This window comes from Lissotriton vulgaris, chromosome 7 (genome assembly GCF_964263255.1).
Source record: "Lissotriton vulgaris chromosome 7, aLisVul1.2, whole genome shotgun sequence".
In the NCBI taxonomy this organism is placed as follows: domain Eukaryota; kingdom Metazoa; phylum Chordata; class Amphibia; order Caudata; family Salamandridae; genus Lissotriton; species Lissotriton vulgaris.
The window spans coordinates 1,573,583,997-1,573,608,014 of NC_141695.1; the positions used below are offsets into that span (position 1 = coordinate 1,573,583,997).

A 24,018-nucleotide genomic window follows, 5' to 3' on the forward strand; every position below is an offset into this window, starting at 1 on the left:
CCTCACTGCACAGGATCCAATGCATGCTTCATTCTGTTTTGACTCTCTATGGCGACCCTTAAGGTAGTGACCCTTAATGTTAAGGGGCTTAATAACCCTGTCAAGAGGAGGGCAGTATTGTCCTTGTTAGAGAACACACAGGCTGACATTTGTCTTTTACAGGAGACTCACTTGCTTGCGCGGGACTGCCATAGATTACGATCCCGTACATTTCCCACACAGTTCTTTTCTCCGTCCAGCACCAAGACGGCGGGGGTGGCGATATTAGTGTCAAACTCCTTCAGGGGGGCGGTACTACACAAGTTTGCAGAACAGAAGGGGAGACTCTTAGCGCATAGATTCCAATTAGGGGCCCTGACATTTACCATCGGGACGATTTACTGTCCGAATGAACATCAGGATAGCTTCTTTCAGTCAGCATTGGTGGACATAACAGCATCCCCGGACAGGCACATAATTTTGGGTGGAGATTTGAATATGGTGGCAGACTCGGCTGTGGATAGGTCGGCCCAGCGTTCCCCACAGACAGGGGAAATGTCACAAGTAGTTAAATCCCAACTTGTGGACCTGGATCTTCATGATCTTTGGCGCCACTTGCACCCCACGGATCGAGACTACTCCTTTTACTCTCACGCACCCAAAACATACGCGAGGCTGGATCACCTCATAGTTACCGGCCCAGTCCGTGAACTAGTTACGACGTCGGAGGTGGGGGTCATCTCTCTATCTGATCACGCGCCAGTCTCGGGGAGCTTCTCTCTGCCAGCTGATCGGGCCCCCCGTGGGGTCTGGCGCCTCAGAGACGCTCTTTTACATAAGAAAACAGTCGTGCAAAGGGTTACGGCTGCGATCAGGGACTTCCAAACGCATAATGATAGCGCAGATACCTCGGTGGCGACGCAGTGGGCCGCACTTAAGGCGGTGGTCAGAGGGGAATTTATCGCGGTCTCCTCGGCGGAAAACAGGGAACGGAGACAGAAACGGGACGAGCTCACGCAACAAGTCAGGGAATTGGAAGAGGTGCACCGCCGCAACTTTACCTTGCATGGTGATTGAAACTGAAGGAAGTGGAAAAGGACGAGTTTGAGTAGATCAAAAAAGGAGAAAAAAAGACACTTGAATTTAAAAATATTGGAATGAAATGCGCAGTGAAGAAAAGGTTGTCGCCACTGTTTTTGGGGTAAAAAGAAACCCCAAAATTTCAGAGTTTAGTCTTAAGCACGTGCTGCTGGGCTTGGCTCGAATAAGTGAGCACGCCGTATGTGAAAAGTATCAATTTAACTTAGGATAAATTTTGTGTTTACAAAGGTGTGCTACCCATCTATATGTGAAATTTTGCAACCTGGTACACTGACACATGTCCTGTGGGAGTGCCCGTTGTTGAGCCTCTATTGGAAGGAGGTGCTAGATGAGATCGACACCCGCTTTGAGATAGAGTTGCCCCGCTTCCCAGCATACGTCCTGTTGGGCTTGCCTAACAGGCTGATGTATCCACTAAAATCGCGCAGGGGTAGACAAATTGCTATAGCACTGGGCTCCACCGTTCAGAACATTCTAATACACTGGCGGACCACCACTGTTCCATCCATCACGGGCTGGCTACATAGATTATGGCATGTCCTGGGCATGGAGAAGTTATCACTGATGATGGCCGAGGATGTAGATCAATTCGAGGAATTGTGGCAGCCCTTTCATGCATTACTGGCCACCGAGTTTAGGGAACTAACCTGTCCGAGGTACCTGAGGCTCTTGGGACTGACACCACCGCTGGACTTCACCGCCTAATAACCACAGGCTGGATAGAGATAGGGGATAGTGGGGTGGGCTGAGCTCAGAAGGTTTAGCTAGATAGGACACTGGACGGGGGTACTGGGAGGGGGTAGGGGGGCAAGGGGGGGGTGGGGGGTGAGTTGGGGGGGAGCTGTTTCTTTAAAGGGGAAGGGTACAGAGGCTTCATTTCTACCCCAGGGTGTTATTTAATGTGATGTGAATGGAAACGGAGCCCACGCAGCCTCTACTGCACTTGCAGGACATGTAGCATTATCTTGAAGATGGGCTCCTGGGGTTACAGCACAAATGTCATTGCTTGAATGTCTTTCTTATCTGTGTACTCTTTCAATAAAATACTTTAAACATAAAAGAGTTTGTATTGGTAGCATAAGCTATTCACATATGTTGGGCAAGTGATGAGGTTGAGCCTCTTTTAGCTAAGTTATTGAACTTCTGTTACGGGACTCCATCACCTCCAAAGGGTAGTGTGCATCAAGGGACCTGCCCTTTTTGTGCTGAAATCAATTAAACCATTGAACATGTTCTGCTTTTCTGCCCAGTGTATACAGGATATCAGAAAAAATTGATTCTCCTCGTTTGTTAGCTCATGGGTATACATGGTTATAGAGTAGCAATAAGTTCACTGAGAAGTGATACAAGGAAATCTATATTGTTTGCAGTCTCATGATTGCTGTTATGTATGTGGAGACTTAGGTCCAGAAATCTGCAGTCCAGTTATTCTGTTTTTATTGCTGCTTGATTTTGCTTTTATTCTGTATGTAAATTTGCTGCTAAACTGTATTATTGCAAGAAATGTACTAATTCACCCATTTATGTAATGCAAAACCTTGATTTTAACAAAAATTATGCAAAATAATGTACTTTTATAGCTCTATGCCGAATAAAGATTAAGTAAGTATCATTAGACACCAAGCTGGGTCCCATCCTTGAGAGGTTGACCATGATCGAGAAATGCTTAGCAGTGCAAAACCGGCCTGATCAACTTGCAATCTCAGGTGTGCCCAACGATAATTCAGGACTCAGTACTGTAATTGATTCAGGTTTACCTACATATCCACAGATTACTAACAGGGAACAGCCACGTACCCAGTGTCAGACGAATCACGCAGCTCGGGGGGGAGGCAGACACACCGAGTGAAAGTCAGGTAACCGGTGGGGTTCTGCCTGTACATCAGCATGGACTGGATCCCCAATTTATTGGTGGAGGCCATGCGGGCCCACAGGGGCACTTAGTGGTGGTATCACAGCGCTTACCAGTTATTCATCTCCCACCGGAATCTATGCCCAATGTAGTGATCCTGTGGAACGTGCCGCCGCTCCCACCGGGTATTAAAGAGGATTTTAGCCTGCTTAAAAATAAAGTACTTCGCTGGTTATCTAACAATACCACCGTAGGTTTAAGGGCGGAGCAAAATAATATCATGGTGAGCCGAGGTAGCTGGATAGGCAGCTCGCGGAAAACCTGAGGGGTTGACTGTGTTATTGTGAATTTCAACAGATCATATCTTGCTGAAAGAATTCTGTCCAGGGATTTTGATTCTGGACCCCCGAATCATGGGTCTGCAGTACAGGTTCTACTATTAAGCTTCAGGGACTAGTAATATGGATACTCACCGAGATAGGTGGATCACAAACCTTCTGAGGTAAAGGATCAATGGTTTCCATAAGCAGCACGCAGTCTATACCAGTCAGTTGGGCACTATTCCGCCCCTCCCCTAGAGTTATCTAGGAGATATTCTACACTAGCAAGGTTGGAGGAGTGCGACTGACTGCATAATCCTGTAGAGTCAGCTGTAGAGACAAAGTCCCAGCAGAAGGATCTAATTATGCTAAGTACGGTGGCCCCCTGCATATTTAATAACAATGTTTCGTCGTGGAACATTGCAGGCCTGGCAGATAAATTTCAGGATCCCATTTGTCTTCAGTTTGTAAAACAATTCTTTGTGATTTGCTTTCAGGAGACTTTGTTGGTGAACTGCAACTTATTTCTGGACTGATTCAAGGCCTTCTTTGTCTAAACTTCCCCGTCGGCATGTGGCAGAGCTAAGGGTGGTCTGGTCATTTATATATCTTTGGCAGTGGACTGCCGGATTCAGATCCTCCCATCTTCAAGTTTGGGTCTTCAAGCTATGTTATTGAAGATGGGACTACCAGTATGGGCCTGATTAACTTTTACAATGCGACGACAAGTACTGAGGTGGAATGTAACATCATTCAGTTGGGTTCCTACATAATACAGAAAAACAATGGTCCTAGACTAATGTAACTTGAAATTCAAAACACTTTTATCATAAATGTACTTGTCAATGCACATGAGATCATAGTCACACATAAAAAATCAAAAGTAATGTAAAGGCCACATCGGAAGGAGGTTGATAACTCGAATTTAATTATTCAACCAATTAGTTATATTTGTAGAAACACACTTTGGTTATTTCTGATATACAATGTTGTATCCACACGGTTATTACCAGAAAGAAGAGGTACCTGAAAAAGGTAGTGCTCAGGTGAAAGAATAAATGGAAAAAGAAAAGCAATGGTAGTAGCATAGGTGATCCTTAAAAATATTTTGCTCAAATTATATATAGGGAGCCAACATGGGCTGTAATGGTCTCCCTTATGAGATAGTCAGGCCTACCCACATATACACAGTTACATACAATGTTTCAAGATGTTAAACATCACAGTGAGGTATCATCTGTGCATCTGATGGAGGGTGCAGTTGCAGGGTGTAGGCCTATTTTGGGGGCGTCAACGTTTTGACCTGATGCTTAAGGGTGAGTAAGATCCTCAGCGGCGGGTCTTCCTCAGGACGGTGGGGGATATCGAAAAACTGAGTCAGGTGGGCACCCAGGGCGAAAGCCTCAAGGCTGGTGAACAGAAATTATTCCAAAGAATACATCTTGGAAAGGGGAAGCCATCCCCAGCACAGCTATGATTAGCAGTGGTGAGGGGGTCTGGCAAGACTGATAAAGTGCGGTACTTCTAAAATACAATGGCTCAGTGATTCTTGTGAAAGCCGTAAATTAGATTCAGAGAGTGCCTATGATCTCATGTGTATTGACAAGTACATTTATGATAAAAATGTTTTGATAAAAATGTTTTGAATTTCAAGTTACATTAGTCTAGGACCATTGTTTTTCTGTACCATACGATACCCAGGTCTTTTTGACTTTATAGGGTAACCCCATTTGTGATAAGGGGGTTCCTACATAAGGCAGTTTTGTGGTTTTATTTCACATAATCTGATGGTGCTGGGCGATTTTAACACCCATCCTTATGGAGATCCGAGGTCGACAAGTATGGCTGATCTGGACTGCCCCAGAATGGGGGGCTTCATTTCAAGCATTCTACTCAGGGGGAACTATTGAATAATTGACTCAATGAATTTGATCTAATGTCACTAATGTCTCTTCTTGCTATACATAGTAAAGCCCATGTTCCTTCTTTTAAAGGGAGAGGAGGCGGCTCTTTAATAGATTACATTTAATTTCATCTACCTTCTAGTCTGTATTTTGTGGATTTACTATCATGGAAAGTGTTTACAGCGACCATAACCAGCTCTGTGTGCAACTGAGTGTCCCACTGTAAAAAAAAAACAAAATAGAGTGGTGTTACTGGGCACACTAAGACCAACAGACAGTAGGCGCCTTCTTAAATGGTCACTGGTCTCCCCTGATGCCTTTTATGGTGTGGTAAGAGATTCTGGTGCTGTTGAACTAGCACTCTGTATCTTGCCGGGTACTTTGACGAGGGATGTCCTTAACACCTTTAATGTTATCACCATTAAGGTAGGGGAACTTTTAAGTGCTCCTGCACGGAAGGTAGTCACTCCAACTACCAGATGATTTGATTCATCTTGCTCTCAGGCAGCATAGATGCTGAGGGAGGCTTTGAATGTTACTCTGAGAAACCAACTACAGATACATGTCTGTCATAACGAATATAAACAGGTACTGGCCATACGTAGGCGTGCCATGAAGGCGGAGGCATGGAGGGAGTTGTTTGAGATGAGCACCCTAGGGAACAGTTCATGGTTCTGGGGTATTGTCAAAAGACCGCTTTTGAGAAAGATACAGGGGGTGACTTAGGCTCCCACTTCACCGTGGAAGAATGGGTGTCCCATTTTCAATCGATGTTTAAGGGCCCTACGGATCAATCTCACCAGACAGACATGGCCATTAATATCGCCGCCACGGTTATCAAGCAGGAAGAGGTTGAGGCTGGGATTGCCTAGCTGACATGTAATAAAACACCAGGCTCAGACGGCATCCCAATGGACCTTTTTAAATCGGATCCACTCTTTTGGGCACCGGTTCTTGTGGCTGGGCTTAATGCAGCAGCCAGGGGAGGCTGCCCTGACTCCTGGGCCACTTCAACTATAGTGCCGGTGTTTAAAAAGGGAGACCACAATAGCACTTTTTGCTACAGGTCAATCTCCCTTCTTGACTCAGTGGTAAATGTTGTGGGTGGGGTATTAGTAGAAAGATTATCTTCCTGGGCAGAGGAGCATAAGATCATTTCTGATATTCAATATGGATTTCGCCCAGGGCGGTCAACTGTGGCCCAATGCTTCAGTCTTTTCTTGATCCTTGGTAAGTACACGATTGCCCACCCAGGCACGATCTACTTGGCCTTCATGGGCCTTTCATCCGCGTTTGACTGTATCAACCGGGTCAAACTGTGGCAGTCCATGAGGGCCATGGGGGTGGAGGGCAATATCGTTAACTTCCTAGAAGATCTGCATAGGGCCACCAAGGCCAACGTTAGATATGCTCATGATCTTTGTGTCTCCAGGGATTTCAACATCGTGAGGGGGTACGGCAAGGCTGCATTTTGGCCCCTTTTCTGTTCAACCTCTATATAAACGATATGGGTAGAGTGTTGGCTGACACAGGGGAAAATTTTCCGTATGAAGGGCGATGAGGTCTTCACGTCCTACTATATGCTGATGATGCGATCCTTATAGCCAGAACCTCTAGGGGCCTTCAATCCCTGCTTGACACCTTCTTAAATTTCATGGGGGCCCGAGATTTAGCAATTAATAACACTAAATCCTATATATTGGAGGTAGGGATACGGCCCAAGAAAAAGATTCTCTTCACAGTAGGTCCCGAGAAGGTCCCTCTGACGACTGTCTTTTCATACTTGGGGTTTTATTGGATGACCGTTTGAAGTGGGGGCCTCTTATTCAGAAGAAAAAGGGGGAGCTTACGAGGGTAAACGCTGATATTTTCAACTCTGCTGCAAAGATGGGCAATCGACCAATTGCAGCCATGTTGAAAGTCTATCAGGCCAAAAGTGTAGCTACAGCTTACTATGGTAGTGAAATTTGGGGGCACATCGCCACAGATGCTTTGCAGGTGGTTAAGAACACTTTTCTGAAGCGCTTGTTGGGCGTGCCAAGCGGTTTATCAAACTTGGTTGCTCATGAGGAATTGGGGGTGCCTTTTCTATGTGACGCCTTGGCTTTGCGCCCCATAGTGTTCTGGCTCAAGTGTTGGCTGAATAAGGATTTACTCACAACACAAGGAGGGAGGTACCCTTAAGACCGTGTAGGGGACAGGGTAAATAGTACACAACAACAAGAAGTCCCTAGTTGGAGGAAATATTTCCTAGGGCGTAAGGTAACCTAGGCCAAAAGGCTTAAGGGTTATCTACGCTACACAGAGACTACAAATATGTCAAGACACCCTATTATAAATAAACAGTCAGTGTGAACACCCTATCTGTACGTCACACAACAATTAAGAGACTATAATTTCTACTAGAGTAAAAACAGCAATTTATTAAAAACATTATACAGAGTCAATTTGCATCAAAAAAAGCATTGTACAATAAAATACATATTATTATATAAAACCTTTGGTTTTTTATATAATAATATGTATTTTATTGTACAATGCTTTTTTTGATGCAAATTGACTCTGTATAATGTTTTTAATAAATTGCTGTTTTTACTCTAGTAGAAATTATAGTCTCTTAATTGTTGTGTGACGTACAGATAGGGTGTTCACACTGACTGTTTATTTATAATAGGGTGTCTTGACATATTTGTAGTCTCTGTGTAGCGTAGATAACCCTTAAGCCTTTTGGCCTAGGTTACCTTACGCCCTAGGAAATATTTCCTCCAACTAGGGACTTCTTGTTGTTGTGAATAAGGATTTAGCCCTCAGCCAGCAGATTATAATGGCATGCATGAGCCTTGACCACATATCCCATATACCATGGCTAAAATATATCAAAAGTTGTTTTAAAGAGTTAAGGTGCCCTGAACTTTTCTTAAAGCCTGATTCTATTGTACAAAAGGATGTGGAGTTTGTCAAGAAAGCTTTTACCGGTCCTAGGAAACTAGAAAGAGACAAGCTAGAAGTGCGAAAACCTAGTGTCCTTAAATTCCTGCTGCTAAAAACAAACCCGTCCACAGAGCCTTATCTCCTGAGGTCATTGTCTAAATACGAGCATTAATACTGTCTAGTTTCCGCCTGGATTTTTTAAAATTTGTTACTCGCTGTTCCAAAAGGGTGCAGTAGAGGACAGGTATTAGCACCCTGTGGCTGCGATGGAGTGTCTCCACGAGATCTGCTACACTTCATTTTTTTTGGTAAATTTTACGAGGTACCCCAGAGATATTTTTTTATTCCCCTTTTTAAAGAAGCTGATTTTTAACCAGGTTCACTCAGCACTTTTGTATTTGCAATTGCTGAAGACTGATTGTATTTTTTTCACTGTGGGTTATTTGAAATCTACGGTGAGAACCAGGGCCTGTTTGGACAATCAGCAACGCTTCTTGGTAGAAGGTACTCTCTGTTTTAATGTTTAGTACATGAGTCACACTAACGGGCCCTTTTTTTCTTCTTTTTTTCACATGAACTGTATTTTGTATGTAACTTTATTATATCATGTTTTAAATGAGATTTGGATGTTGTGAAACTTTCATGGTTTTCTATATGTGAAACCAAATAAAGTTGATTTGATTTGATTTGAAGTAAGTATTCCAGATTTCCATACAATGTTTGGAAAGGGATCTAGCATTAAAATAAATACAGCTAATATGAGAATCACTGATGGGAGCTTCAGGCTCCAATAGCCCCTTCACATCCCTCAGGTCCCTGGTGAGTGGCGTGCCCACTCCCTTCCTCCTTAGCCTGGGATTCATAGGTGCCATCTCTAGGAGGATGGAGCAGTCCCATTTTCAACTTGCGCAGGAAAAGGGACCATTTGGTGGCTCAGGTGAACCTTTGCTACAATTAGGCATATTCCCGCCTATTGATGCCAGTGCAAGCAGCACCTCTTGAGAGAAACTAAGCAAAGGTCTCTCACCACTGGCAAAATGGGCAGAGGTCCTGGCGAATGGCGATGGCCAGGCACAGACAGGCGCAGATGGGCTAGGCTTTGGCTCGGCTGAGCAGAGCCTGCATTTAAATCCATATTCTAGGTCTAATACTAGATTGCTATAACTCACACTCCTCCCTTCCACCCACACCCAAAATGGCGGAAGCCATCTTTAGGGAACAGAGATTAGTAACAGTATCTCGGGCACGCCATCTGTCTTTCATCTTTAAAAACTGACTAGTATTCCCTTTTTGTGTGAATATCACCTGTAAATTTGTATATGATCACAAGGCCCTTTTGACACCGAGCAATTCCCATGTCAGGCTCTTTGTCTTTTTTTTCCCTCTAGCCAATTTTGGACAAATGTCAGTATGAGCTAACAAAAAACATATTACCTGCAATAAGGCATATATTCCACATATGATTTCACTTACTTCTTTAAGCGTTTCCCTGGAACTAATCCCATACAGGTGTCTTAATTTTATCCCAGAGAAACCAGGACTATCTGCTATTCAAAAAAATTAAGGTCAGTTGACCTAAACCATGAAGCTTGGAAGAGAGTCTTCTCCAGTGGAATCAATGAGCATCTTCTTTTAGAAAGGCGAGACACATCATTATTAAAAATAGTTTTGCAGTGTTAAACCCATTCTTATTCAGATTTGTTTGCCTACATTAATTTCTTTGTGGCAAAAATATTCCGTAAACCACAACTTAAATCTATTGAAGATTTTTGCCATAATCTGCCTACAACAGTTGTCTCCATAGATTTCACCAAAGGTGATCATTTTCAGTAACACAAAATACTTTATATGGTATGTAGGAAAATGACCTTTTGTTTGGTCGTCTGCCACTTTTTGCTTCAATTGCTGATGGTTCTATCTCTGATAGTACACTGGAGTCTGTTGCCCAGACCCCAGACCCCAGACCCCAGTGCCTGTACTCTCTCCTAAAGCTTTTATGTTCAATTTCGAATTCCCAAATTAGCAAAGACTTTACCCCCTTATAAGTCCCTAGTACATGGTGCCAGGAGTGCGGAAGGCATAGGTGGCAAAGGGGTCCCCAGGGTTCCCGCACAGTTTTGTGCCACCCTGGGTGACCCAAGAAAACTACTGACAGTAGGCCTGCCATTGCAGACTATAGGAGCAGTGCAAACTTCAAACTTCAGGCTCTCTGTCTTTTTTTTCCCTCTAGCCAATTTTGGACAAATGTCAGTATGAGCTAACAAAAAACATATTACCTGCATCAGGCATATATTCCACATATGATTTCACTTACTTCTTTAAGCGTTTCCCTGGAACTAATCCCATACAGGTGTCTTAATTTTATCCCAGAGAAACCAGGACTATCTGCTATTCAAAAAAATTAAGGTCAGTTGACCTAAATTATGAAGCTTGGAAGAGAGTCTTCTCCAGTGGAATCAATGAGCATCTTCTTTTAGAAAGGCGAGACACATCATTATTAAAAATAGTTTTGCAGTGTTAAACCCATTCTTATTCAGATTTATTTGCCTACATTAATTTCTTTGTGGCAAAAATATTCCATAAACCACAACTTAAATCTATTGAAGATTTTTGCCATAATCTGCCTACAACAGTTGTCTCCATAGATTTCACCAAAGGTGATCATTTTCAGTAACACAAAATACTTTATATGGTATGTAGGAAAATGACCTTTTGTTTGGTTGTCTGCCACTTTTTGCTTCAATTGCTGATGGTTCTATCTCTGATAGTACACTGGAGTCTGTTGCCCAGACCCCAGACCCCAGTGCCTGTGCTCTCTCCTAAAGCTTTTATGTTCAATTTAGAATTCCCAAATTAGCAAAGACTTTACCCCCTTATAAGTCCCTAGCACATGGTGCCAGGAGTACGGAAGGCATAGGTGGCAAATGGGTCCCCAGGGTTCCCGCACAGTTTTATGCCACCCTGGGTGACCCAAGAAAACTACTGACAGTAGGCCTGCCATTGCAGACTATAGGAGCAGTGCAAACTTCTTGAACTTGACTGTGAACTGACCATGTGTGGCACAGTCAATGCACTGCCTATAATATATATGTCAGACTCCCCTAAGGTAGGCCTCCTCAGCCCAGGAGGCAGGGTGCATTACATGAAAAATGTGGACATGTATGTGCAAACCTACATGTCCCTTTAGTAACGTTTTCCAGTGAAACTACTATATGTGTTAGCGGTCAATAGGATACCATGGGCTGTCAACCAGGCACTCTCGAGATTGGCACCTCCATTAAGGTGCCACTAAAATAAGTCATGTTTTGTATCAAGCAATATGCCTTCACACTTCTGAAATTAATCTTGTGTCCTGGGTAACATGGCGTGCAGCCAGGGGGCGATATTAGAAGTTACCCACCAGGTTGCCCAAACTTCACTGTGTTCTGGCTGACCAGCTCGTGCTTTCCTGTGCCTGCTGCCACCAAGGCAAGATTCTGACCTCCTGCCAGGCAGCGTGATTACTCCCAGAAGTCACAAACAAAGGGGTCGATTAGGATGACGGTGAATCCGCATCCTCCGGGCCGGCGGAAGCCACCGCCGGCCTGGAGGATACAGATTCACCGCTGCGGACCTCCAAAGCACCACCAGCCACATTAGGATGGCGGCGGGATCAGCGGCGGACGGCAAGGCCGCCCGCCGCTGATCCGCGGGATGTTCTCCGCAATTTGGTGGCGGTGTCTGCCAGACACCCCCAGCAAAATTACGATGGGTTTGGAAACATGCATTTCCACGGTGGATTTTCCAACGTGGAAAAGCATGTGGACCAATGCTTCTGGGGACCCGTTGCGGGCCCCCAGGGTGTTGTGGGGTGGGGGTGCACATGGGGGGTACCTATGGTACCCCCTGCATATGCATGCACCGCGCGGTGCCTGCCGCTTTATGCATGCATATGCAAAGCATGCAATTTTAACCTTGCGGCGGGCGCTGCTTCAAGCAGAACCCACCGCAAGATTAAATATACGGGATGTGACCGCCAGGGTGGCGGTCACATCCTAATTTGCACAGAGGGACTGCTGCTGCCTCTGCGGACGGTCCCTCCACCTCAGGGGTGGCGGACGGACGCAGGTCCGTCCGCCATCCTAATGAGGCCCAAAGTTTGGGCATGAAGGACGTCACACCTCACTCCTCCCAAGATCGCTAGTGAATTGGCACATCAGAGCGGTAAGCTCTAAAGGCTGCACCACCTCTGATATCTACAGTGAGAATGAAACTGCCCTCCCCTTGCACCAGGTGCACTTGCTCCCGGGCAAGGTAGGAATGTAGATATGCAGGAGCTGTCCACCCCAGGATGGCTCGCCAGACCTCTAGGGTGGGCAGGCTGGTCTCTACACCTAACATTCTATTTTCTGCCATCTTTAGGAGGGCAGAAATAGTGGGTTCTGGGTACAAATGGTGACCTACACCACCAGATGTGGTCACCTTAGGGTCGGACTACCTGCAGGCACTAGCTGCCCATTGCCTACTAACTCCCCTAATTCTAGGACAGAAAAAAAATAAACAAACACAAATATTATCTGCTTCAATGTATAATCAATACACTTCTAAGGTAAAGTAAATACAAATATTTGGTAAATAGATCTTAAGCTGAATGTGCATTGCTCACTAGTACAGCTGGCATTCAAATTCCCTTGCCATCTGTCCTGCTCTTTTCAACTAGAGGTATGCTGACTAATATAACTGTTTGCTTGTATTACAGCCCTGCAATGTGTTTTTCACATTTCACAGTTAAAAAAACAGATGCATAGGGAATGAAGACTCTTTGACATGTTTGATTCATGGATGGAGTTGTTTATGCAAACAATTCCCAAGACATCTTTAGTTCCTTATGTTGGCTGCTGTTGTCTAATTTCTCCTGCCTCTAATGATGTGAACTTACTTCAAAGCTCATAATCAATTCTTCATTGCTTTTCAGGTCACAGAACTGAGCAACGTGAAGAACGTTTTGCGACTACCAAAAACAACAAAGAAACACGCTGTAGGAATTTTTTTTAATGATGACACGTCAAGAACATTTACCTGTGAATCAGGTGGGTGGCATGATTGAGTAATTATACACACCGTAAACAGTGTTTGAAGCTTAAAAATTTAACATAATCACATGAAGGGTATCCTTTCTTTATAAAAACAGAACTTGAAGCCGATGAGTGGTGCAAAGTATTACAGATGGAGTGCCAAGGAACACGAATTAATGACATTAGTCTAGGAGAGCCTGATCTACTGGCGACGGGCGTCGAGCGCGAGCAAAGTGGTATGTACACCTCATAACAGAACAACAAGCAACGCAAAAAACATCGGGGCATATTATCAAGGAAGGGCGTTACATTGTCGCTGCTTTCACTACCATAGATGTGAAGACATCTAACATGGGCTTCGATTGGAATTCATAGAGCATATTATCAAGCCAATTATCGCCGCTTTATCGGCAGTTTCCTGCCGATAAAAGCGGCGATAATGTAACGCCCTCTCTTGATAATATGCCCCATCATCCGCAAAAACGTGTGCTGTGTTTGCAATGAAATGTTCGCTGGTACTGTTTTGTGTGGGTGTTTGAGCTCAACGTTTAATTGATGACAGTTAAACCTGTCTTAAGGTTAGGTTTAAGCTAGTACATTATTGTTTGCTAGTGCCCAGCACATGCTAATTGTGGCACGTAAATTATAATTATAGTTTTACTTATTATGTGATTATATAAATAATTTAAAAAAATGAAAATATATAGGTTGGTTCTAAATAAAATTATTGGGAAATGTAGTCTCACTTTTACAAGTTCTGTTTTGTCTTAGGAATGGAATAATTTTAACTAATGCCCAAATTTACTGAGGTTTTGTGTTTGATGCAACAGCAATGCAACGTGGTCCATGGTAATTAATAACTAGCATACAAGGCTTTTTTTCAGTTCAAAACTCTATTTGCGTTGCTTTACATGGCTTTGTGTCAATGGGCATTCCTGGGTCAGATCAGCACAAACACCTGCCGGTTTGGACACAAAGTGGGCACAAAGACAAATCTACTGAGAAAGCCAGACAGAGCTTTGCTTCAAAAATGACAAAAAGCAGTCATGAACAATGGGGAATTGGTTCATTTCGTTAAAAAAAATCAATTCATTGTATGGCTGCTGAAGAGCACAGCAGACATACAATGCATTGACTCTTTCTGAATTTCTTTAGGCATAGGAATTTAAATGCAAAGCTATGCTTTTAGTACAAATGCAATGCTAGACTGCTCACCCCCACCTCTGCATTCCATGGTGCAAGGTTCATTGTTGCCCACAACAGCCTGTTCCAAGCAATGCATTTAGTTGCAGCTCTGTATTGCATGAGAAATTAGTAAATCATACCCTAATGTGGAAAATGATATCAGCATTCACTTTTTTTTAATAATTGGTAGCCCTATTTTCTTCTATAATATACTCACTTTATGTTTCCTAATTCACAGGAATGCTTAAATGCATGGTTATTACTTTGTTTCAAAAACATGGGCAAGAATAAAGTAGCCAAAATCCTACAAATTGAAAAGATCTGAAATCCCAGTAAACCCATATAGATTTATGTCTGAATAATATATATTTTATATGGTACAGCTGTGTGCTAGCTGTACAAATCACTTTTTGCAGTTGCAAAAATTGCAATTATCTAAATCACTTTTTGCAGTTGCAAAAATTGCAATTATCTAAGCCACAAGGTTTTTGAATTTGTTGAAAATCAATTGTACAAGTGACAAAATCTTTTGAAGGGCATATGTGCAGCCGTCGTCTGTGCAGGTAACAGCGGTGAGGCCAGGTAAGGGGGTGTTTCGAGGAACGATGCAGAGGGAAAATTGAATAAATAATTAATTTTCCCTCTGCATCGTCCCTCGCAATCCCCCCTTACACGGCCCACCACCCCACAGCTGTTACATATGTGACCCTTTCAGAATCCAAAAAAAGAAGGAAATGATGTTTCAAGGGGTTGTAATGAAATTTAGGGTTACAAATCATTGACTAGTGATGCAGAGTTGGGGATGAAACGGCTTCCAATTTGGAAATCAAGTTGGGAGCCTTGGCCTTAAGAGGAGGCAGTGGTCCAGAGGATCACTGTCTCCATTCATGCATTTTCAGTGATTCATAGGGGATCTCAAATTGTGTCCTGAATAATTAATATCAACAGGCAGTTTATTTCCAACCTCTTTAAATTGGTGCATAGCAAATTGCATTCTCACATTCAAATCGGTCTGTCTGCAAACTGCTCACACCTGGTTTGAGAATTAGAATGGTATATCGGGCCCTTGTTTCAAATGAAATTATTGTGTAAAAGTTTGACATTTATTGATATTTCCTCCATTTATATGATTTATGATTTTCATTAGTGTCAAATACTTTCAAAATGTTATGACAAATACATTACTTGGCAAAACAACTTTTTCCAGATGTTGAATAAAAAAAATTCAAATCCTTACTTAAAGATGTTGGCATCTAAAAATTTCTGGAGCATTTAGCAGTGTAATCCTACATAAAACATGGCATTACTTTACATTTTTTCATTAAACTGTTACTAGAGTCATTCAAATCTAGTTCAACTGACTATTGCCTTGACAATTCCTATATAAATGTTTCCAAATTTCCAAATAACTAGCCAATCAGAAAGTACCCTTGGAAGTACTCACAAAATCTCCAAATGTTTGTTAAGTATGCAACTCCAATCTTTCACAAATATATTTATATTTAATGCTAATCAATATCACATGCTTCCCAGGAACTTCTCTCAAGTCTTAAATCTGAGACATTTCATAAGCACTTTAAAACTCTTGAAATATGACAGTGATCTAACTGTTAAGCGCTCCCATTGTTTTGAAACACTAGATGGTTCAAGAAAGTTCCCCATTTTTAACAGAAACAACATGGACATATTTTGTTTAATAACCTGACCTAAGTTAGGCAACAGGTATTAGGATTTAAAGGATCAGTCATAGGTAACCTCTAACTGCTATTTATTGCTTGAGTCCTTCCATTTAATGATTCATGATAGCTGAATGTTTACTTAAAAGTGTAATGTTTTTGCCTTAAGTGTATTACACATAACAGAAATCAATATTTCCCATGCTCCCTTGCATGACCTGAGCCGATTTCTGACATTTAGTGTATTTTCAAAAACCACCACGGACAGTTATAGGGATCTATGAAAAGTAGAAGTTGCTTGTTGTATACATAATTCAAGGCCAGCAGAAATATGGTATCACATTTCTGATTATGTGCAAGCTCTGCACTTGCATACTGGATGTGAAGTTGGAATTCATAGCAATCATTTAAACCTTCGTTTCTAGATGTGTGCTAATATTCTTTTGCTCATCTACTTCTCCAAAATCCTTCTCTTGCTCTGATTCAATGGTCACATTAATCAGTAGTATTGCTGATTCAATTTCCGGTAATGCTGTTGGTGATTCAATGCATTGTATTAAAGAGTTTGTTGTAAATGTGTTCATCTAAAGATAGTAATACCAAATATTTAGACACTGGGTTATGCATCATAAAAGTATGGACTGATGAAATGGCAAATTCACCAAATATAAACAGAATGCGTGTAAGACAGTGCAAATATCATGAAGTATTAGCTAGTTTCACATTCTACGTCATCTTTTGTCTATAAAAATCATGTTACCAACACCAATTGGAAAAATAATGATCATTCCACTATGGAATTTAGAAGCCACAATTGTATTTCAGTTATGGATCCCCAGATGGTGTGCATATTGCAAGTAATTAATATTGGAATCATTACTGTTTCACCAAGCTGATCAAAAATGGTATGAAGACAAGTGCAACAGTTCTGTTGATGGTGAAGCATGTGTGTAGTTTTCCATATTAACTGCATCCTGATTCAATGTGTCTGATTCAGTATGTATTTAATATATTATATAACTGTAAAGAAACATGAACAATTAAATTTTATCATGGGCAATATACCCCGTAATTAAGAAATAAACTTTCTGCTGTTCTTTCAGAAAGATTCCATGTGTATTTGATGCCATCACCCAACTTTGAGATTCATGGGGAATGCACTCTGCAGATTACATTTGAGAATATCTGTCTTTGGGATGTCCAAAATCCTAGACTAAAATTAGTCTCATGGCCTTTAAGTTCATTGCGGCGTTATGGACGGGACCCAACATGGTTCACATTTGAAGCTGGAAGGTGAGTATTGCACATTAACCATACTACTTCCCCATTCAGGACAAATACAATTCTTTAACACACAGTGAATTGCGAAGGAGTAATTATCTTTGTGAAAAATGAAACTTTCAGCATGTAAGTAATGGGAATAATGGACCTGTATGACAAATACAAGAATTATGCCAGCAACACATAAATAAATCATCTAGTGTTGATGTGAAAAGTGAGTATAAAAATAGCATGTGTTTTCTAAACTGACATTCTCAGAACAGAGGACTATGAGAAACATTTCTTTGCATAATGCACACAGATGGTTACTATCATGGACCCTAGTGTGTGTGAGTGTGTGTGTCTCTGAAGAACTCATTAATCTGTGGTGTAGTAGTAACATGGGTAAAAATTAGGACGTGGGTTAAAATATTACCTTATCTAGAACACCGATATTACTTGAAGTTTATACGCGTTATGCCTCACTGTAAATAGCACACAATAAAATTAGCCAAACCATTGTTTCGGAACTAGCTATAATAATGCCTATTAACCTTATGCCTATTGTTACAAAATGTTGGGACCTATGCCTTTGGCACAGGGCTTAAATTCATGTTTTGTGAGACTAGCTAATTCATTATCTCAATAATCTGGTAAAGATGCAAATTGCAAGTAGGTCAAATTGTCTTTGAAACATGGGAACATATCCATTTATTTCACTCCAAAATCCATGTCAGATTTATGCAAGTAAATGTTACTAATGTGTGAAATACAAACTTTGCTAACCTTAGGTTAAAACTTATTGAAATGAGAAAGTGTATTTTTGTCAACACCCTTGTAAAAGTTTAAAGCACAATCTGTGTATTTTTAAATTGATTCTGATTCAGATTAAACTAGATAACTTTCTTATTGTATTTATTGTTTTTATTTTATTTATCTTTTTAGTGAAAATAAAAACTTCTCCCACACCAATAACAGATAATAAATGTAAAGCAAATGATAAAATAAAATAACTTTGTTTAAAATACTAATATGTCTTTAAGCTTTACATCGGTATGTAATAATGCTAACCAATTCTTAAGTCAAAGTGCAATATAAGGAAGATCTCTGTGCATACATGGAACCCTCTTATTATCTCATACAGAAGAAAATGGGCAATGAAAAATGCAGGTGTGCAAACAAAGAAAAGTGGGTTGAGGTGAAAAAGACAAAGAGTTAAAAAGGGGAAAGATTGCAAGAAAATATCGGCCGGCATTATGCAATGTGTAAAAATATCAGAACAGTGTAACTAAGGCAGTGTCTCCCGCCCATGAGATTTACAAACACAGGGCACAATCTGCAACCCTTTATGCTGCAGAGCTTTGGGGGGCCACTAGGAGGAACATGTTTATAGGGGAGGAAAAAAAGAATTTTGCGGCCGAGTTTCCTAACTCGGCTGCTAAATAACGTGTAGGAATTAATTCCGGAGTCACTCGATGGAACTTATCATGGCTCCGGTACAGAACTAGAAAGACATTGACTGTGACTGTGACATTTTACTGGCTTTTATAAAAATAAAACTACCGTAAGGATCATTGAATACATAGGTGTTGACAATGCAGTGCTGAGCATGTTGAAAATCTGCCTTGAGGAAGCCCGCAGGGGGCGAAACGCAGGTCGGCTGTGAAGGACTTGATTTTAATGAAATAAAGTCTTAAGTTTGTCTACACTACAAGGCTCCATTGGATTGAAAAGGAGTGTTTGTGCGGAGAAAGGAGGAAAAAAAAGTTTCGGATTGAAATATAGGTGCTAAATGCGCAAGGATTATAGAGACTGAATTAGATGTGCACTGGTGTCTTGTGATTTATTGTTAATTTATTATGTAAGGAAAAAAGCATGACATTTGAATTATTTGTTGTTGACCATATTTTAATGTTTTAACCCCTTGCAGGCTGGTGACGGCTCCCGTCCGTCATGGCACACAGTGCTCGTGTACTGATGACGGCCGGGAGCCGTCACGACCACGCCCGCGATCGGAATGTGCCGCACAGGAGCGGAATTCCGACCGCAGACAAGGGGTTAACATTTTACACTGTTCAAGTATGTACATGCATTTTTCTATGCACTTGACCTTTATTGATCCCTGCCTTGAACTAACAAACCTTCCATGAGAGAAAATCACACACCAGTATCAGCATTTACATTTATGTTTTTATCTTTACAACTGAAGTATCTGATACAGCTTTGAACATTTGGATCGCTCATGGAGGAACGCAGGCACGGTTGTCTTTATTTGTAATTATGATACAAATAAGAATTGTACAAACTTGCATCTTTTATGTTTTTTTAAACCAAATAAAGATTCTTTTATTCAATTGAATATAAAAATTTGTATTATAATCAATTTTTTATGTAATGTTTTCTCCAGTGATGCCTTAAAAAATGTAAAAAATGTGTTTTTACTTATTTGGGAACTTACTGCTCTTTAGTATTCTTAAAATTACCCCTTGTTGCCATCATTAATGCCTTCCATATGAATTCACTGTATATGAGGATTTTTTAGTGAATTGATTTACCCTCCATAACCTACGATGATGGATGTTTCATAGATTGTGCCTTGTGTTCCAAAAATCACGGAGATCCTCTAAAGAATCTCTTTTCACAACTGTCTTATATTTTTGCCTTCTTGGAATATATGTTTGAAGCACAGTCAAGCAAAAAAAAATGTTATATATAACACACATGGAATGTGGCACCAAGGGAGCAGGACTGACAAAATTTAAACAAAAATCAACTTTTTGTCCTATTATGACCCACGATGCCATTGATACCTACCATGAAATCATCACCACCAAAATCAAAAAATTAAATAAAAAAATTGGATTGACCACACAAAAGTATCGAAACCAAGATCACAAATATTTCCAACTAATGAAAAAATTAAAAAATCACAGAGATGTCATCATAAGGAATAGTGACAAGGGAGGAAATATTGTACTTTGGGGACAGGAGGAATATAAAAATGAAGCCATGAGTCAACTAAATGACAGAGAATGCTACAAGCGATCGGACACAAAATCATTAAAAGAAATGTATCAAATATATTACAAAAAACTCTCAGGATGGCGTAGTAAGAAATTAATTAGTGAGGATGAACAGAAATATTTAACCAACAAAAATCCAGTTGTGCCTATGATGTACTTCATCCCAAAAATCCAAAAGGATGAAAAAAAGCCACCAGGGCGTCCGATCATAAGCGCAATCAACAGCATCTTAGAAAAAACTTCTGTTTACGTTAAGTCTTTACCCTCGTATATCAGGGACACAAGTGACTTTATAAACAAAATTAAGAACTTTACATGGCATGAGGAATTCCTATTATTGGCTTTAGATGTGTCCTCATTATACACCAGTATCTCCCATGAGGATGGAATCAATGCGATCAAATATTACTTATCCACTAGGGACCCGATTTATAAACAACACAGCGAGATGTTAACCTCTATGATAGAATTTTGCTTATATAACAATTACTTCATGTTTAATCATTTGTTATACTGTCAGATACAAGGTGTAGCAATGGGGGCTAGCTTCTCCCCGAGCTACGCTTGCCTTCATATGGGCATGTGGGAGAAGCTAGTCCTCATGAGGGAATTTGCCGAAATTATGACTACCAAGATCAAGGTGTGGTTTAGGTTTATAGATGACCTTTTTATCATATGGCATGGTACAAGAACAGAAGCACTGGAGTTTGTAGCACAAATCAATGTTAACAAACTAAATCTGAGATTTACAGCAGAGATCAGTGCAAATAATGTAAACTTCCTGGACACTAAGGTATATATACAAAAGAACAAACTTGAAACTACCTTATTTAGAAAGAGGACGTCTGGGAATTCTGTTCTACATGCTACAAGCTCACACCCACGCCATCTGATAAATAGCATTCCCTATGGCGAGATGCTTAGAATCAAGAGGGTTTGCAGCACGGCACATGAATTAGAAAAGGCTCAACATGAAAGCAAGATAAGATTCTAGCTAGAGGCTATTCAGAACAGGTGATAAATCAGGCTATGGCTAAAACAGGGACATTAGTTAGGGAGGACCTACTATCCAAAAGCAATAATAAAACTTTGGTCACAATTGGAGAAGAAAGCTTGTCTAAAGACAACATGACTACTTTTCGCTTAATCATAGGCTACAGCAGACAACATAAAGAAGTAAGAAATATCATTCAAGAAATCTGGCCAATTCTTTTAAGTGACCAGGTACTAGGACCCCTGCTTCCGCAGAGGGTGTCCATTACCTACAGCAGGGCCCCTTCCATGCGAGACAATTTGGTAATATAAAGTCCCGAAATTTTAGCCAATCCTATTTGGTATCAAAACCTAAAAGGCTTTAAGAGATGCATAACATGCAAAGCTTGTACACATGGCATTAATACAACTACACATACAAGTCCTTTTAGAGTTAAGCCTTATAAAATCACCAAAATGCTGACTTGTAAATCTGAATACGTGGTTTATGTTTTAACGTGCCCATGTGGTAGAATGTATGTTGGAAGCACAAAACTACAAGCTAACTTAAGAATACTGCAACATTTGGGTGCGATAACAAATATGGATAATACCTATCCATTGGCCAGGCATTTTAAGGAGGTCCACTGCGCCAATAACAAAGGTTTATCTTATTACTTGATCGACTCTATACCCCCAAATAGACGGGGAAGAGATAGAGAGAGTAGACTGCGCAAATTAGAAACAAGATACATCCTACTACTAGATTCCAAACAACCGCAGGGTCTCAATAACACGGAAGACTTGTACACATGTTTAGAATAGGTAATATTGGAAATGAAATGACACAGGTAAAAAGATAAGACAACATCAACTATGAGATGAACATGTCATTTATATACTAAAGAAAACCTTTTACTATACAAAAGTATTTATTATATATTTGGACATATATTTTAGGATGGGATATTTGTATGATATTTTAACTTGTATATAGTATTTATTTATTATATTGATGTTAATTGACATATTGAATCTCATTATGGAACTTTTTACATTAATTTGTGATAAAAGTTGGATCTAAGTGACTGGTAGAGGTATAAAATGTGTGATAAGTATAGAATATATGGAATCCAAAATATGGTTAAGAAGCATTTATTGACCGTATATAATATACAGCAACATACAAAATTATAATAAAATAACGTGCTGTATATATACCAAATGTATTTTATTATTTTTTTATCACAAAATGAATCTTATGATTCAGACACTTGCACTTTAGGGGTTATTTTTATTAACTTTTTTATATTTAGTGTTTTCAATGTACATATATTTTTTTGAACTATCTCAGGAGAATTAAGAACATACTAAAATGGTATTTTACCACAATCGCCCCTTCCCTCTGCGAATTTGCACATACAGTTGAGTTTTAAGTTTGACAACTGGTATTTTACCTGTATTTGTCTATGCTTATATTTGCACAGTCAGGATATGAAATCTATAGCACACGAGGTGTCAGGATTACATAAAGTTTTTTACTTAGTAATTAATGAATTTCTTCTCTCGTTGAACTAGCATATGCTATTTTGTGCATTAGGAATTATTTCATATCGCGATGATTTTAAAGTGTCAAGGTATTTTACCGATATTTTTTATGACATTTTTAAACTCCACTGTATATTTGCACGTTTGCGTATTTGCACTAAAATGTAAATTTTGAGAATGAAATGTAAACAATAGCGATATGTTATAACAGAAGTATGTTTTTTATCTCCATTGTGATCGATGTCACGTGAGGGATTCGAAATGTGCACTTTCACTTTAAAAATGCCTTCCATTGGCCATTGCATTGTCGAGTGAACAAGCGGAGGGAGCCGCGAAAGGCGTCTTTGACTTTGGACAAAATAAAATAATGTAAGAAGGAAATTTGTGTCTGTGTCCTGTCTTCCCGCTACATGCGCGATTGAGGCGTGTGCGCTAAGTTCTTCAGGATTTTGTAATATATATATATATATATATATATATATATATATATATATATATATATATATATATATATATATATATATTCCATTTCACCAAACGCTTCAAAAAGCGAAAATGCACTCTTAGTCCAGCATAAATCACCACTTCATTAGACCAGAAGATTCGTATTTCATATTCTTCAAATTTATTTCCAGCATGACAAACAGTGCATGGAACCAACCCAACGCGTTTCACCGAATACTCGGCTTGATCACGGGTGAATTGTGTTCCTCAAAACCATAATTAAATAAAGTTTCACATACCACTTCCTTGTGTTGACATAAACAAAGGACTAAGATTCGAATCAAAATAGCGCGGCCATATTGAAACAGTGTCCTACTATTTAAAATGACAACAATTCTGACATTAAAAATATGCTGACAAAAATAATAAAGACCCTGAAAGGGAATTCTAGGCACCTTACTTTTTACCCATTCAAGCTTGTTGTAATGTCAAATAATTTTCACCATAAGTCATAAACAACAGAAATGTTCATGTTGGTAAATCCCAAGTGGGAGATTCGACAGTCCAAACTCATTCTAATGCAAAGATACCCAAGTGGAGTAGTTTCTCAAACAGTATCCGTATGAGTTGCCCATTAATAAATTCCGTCTTGCACATTCATTCTTCTTCAGCAGATATTGCCTGTATGAAAAAAACAAGCCATTGAGTTTTGAAATTCACTATCAATTACACAACTAAATGATTCGAATCATAGCAGTGCATAACATAA

The 24,018-nt window shown here is 40.3% G+C and overlaps 1 protein-coding gene across 2 annotated transcripts in view; it reads left to right on the top strand.

The window, feature by feature from the left end:
• The window catches only part of DOK5 (docking protein 5), a 664,757-nt gene that overhangs the window by 490,242 nt on the left and 150,497 nt on the right, over nt 1–24,018 (top strand). Inside the window, exons 3-5 of one of the 2 annotated variants that reach the window (XM_086929014.1) lie at nt 13,042–13,156; nt 13,234–13,377; nt 17,106–17,295. In XM_086929014.1, the coding sequence (XP_086785140.1) occupies nt 13,042–13,156; nt 13,234–13,377; nt 17,106–17,295 (449 nt within the window). The remainder of the gene's footprint in view (nt 1–13,041; nt 13,157–13,233; nt 13,378–17,105; nt 17,296–24,018) is intronic. The other variant, XM_086929015.1, reaches the window with a different exon arrangement.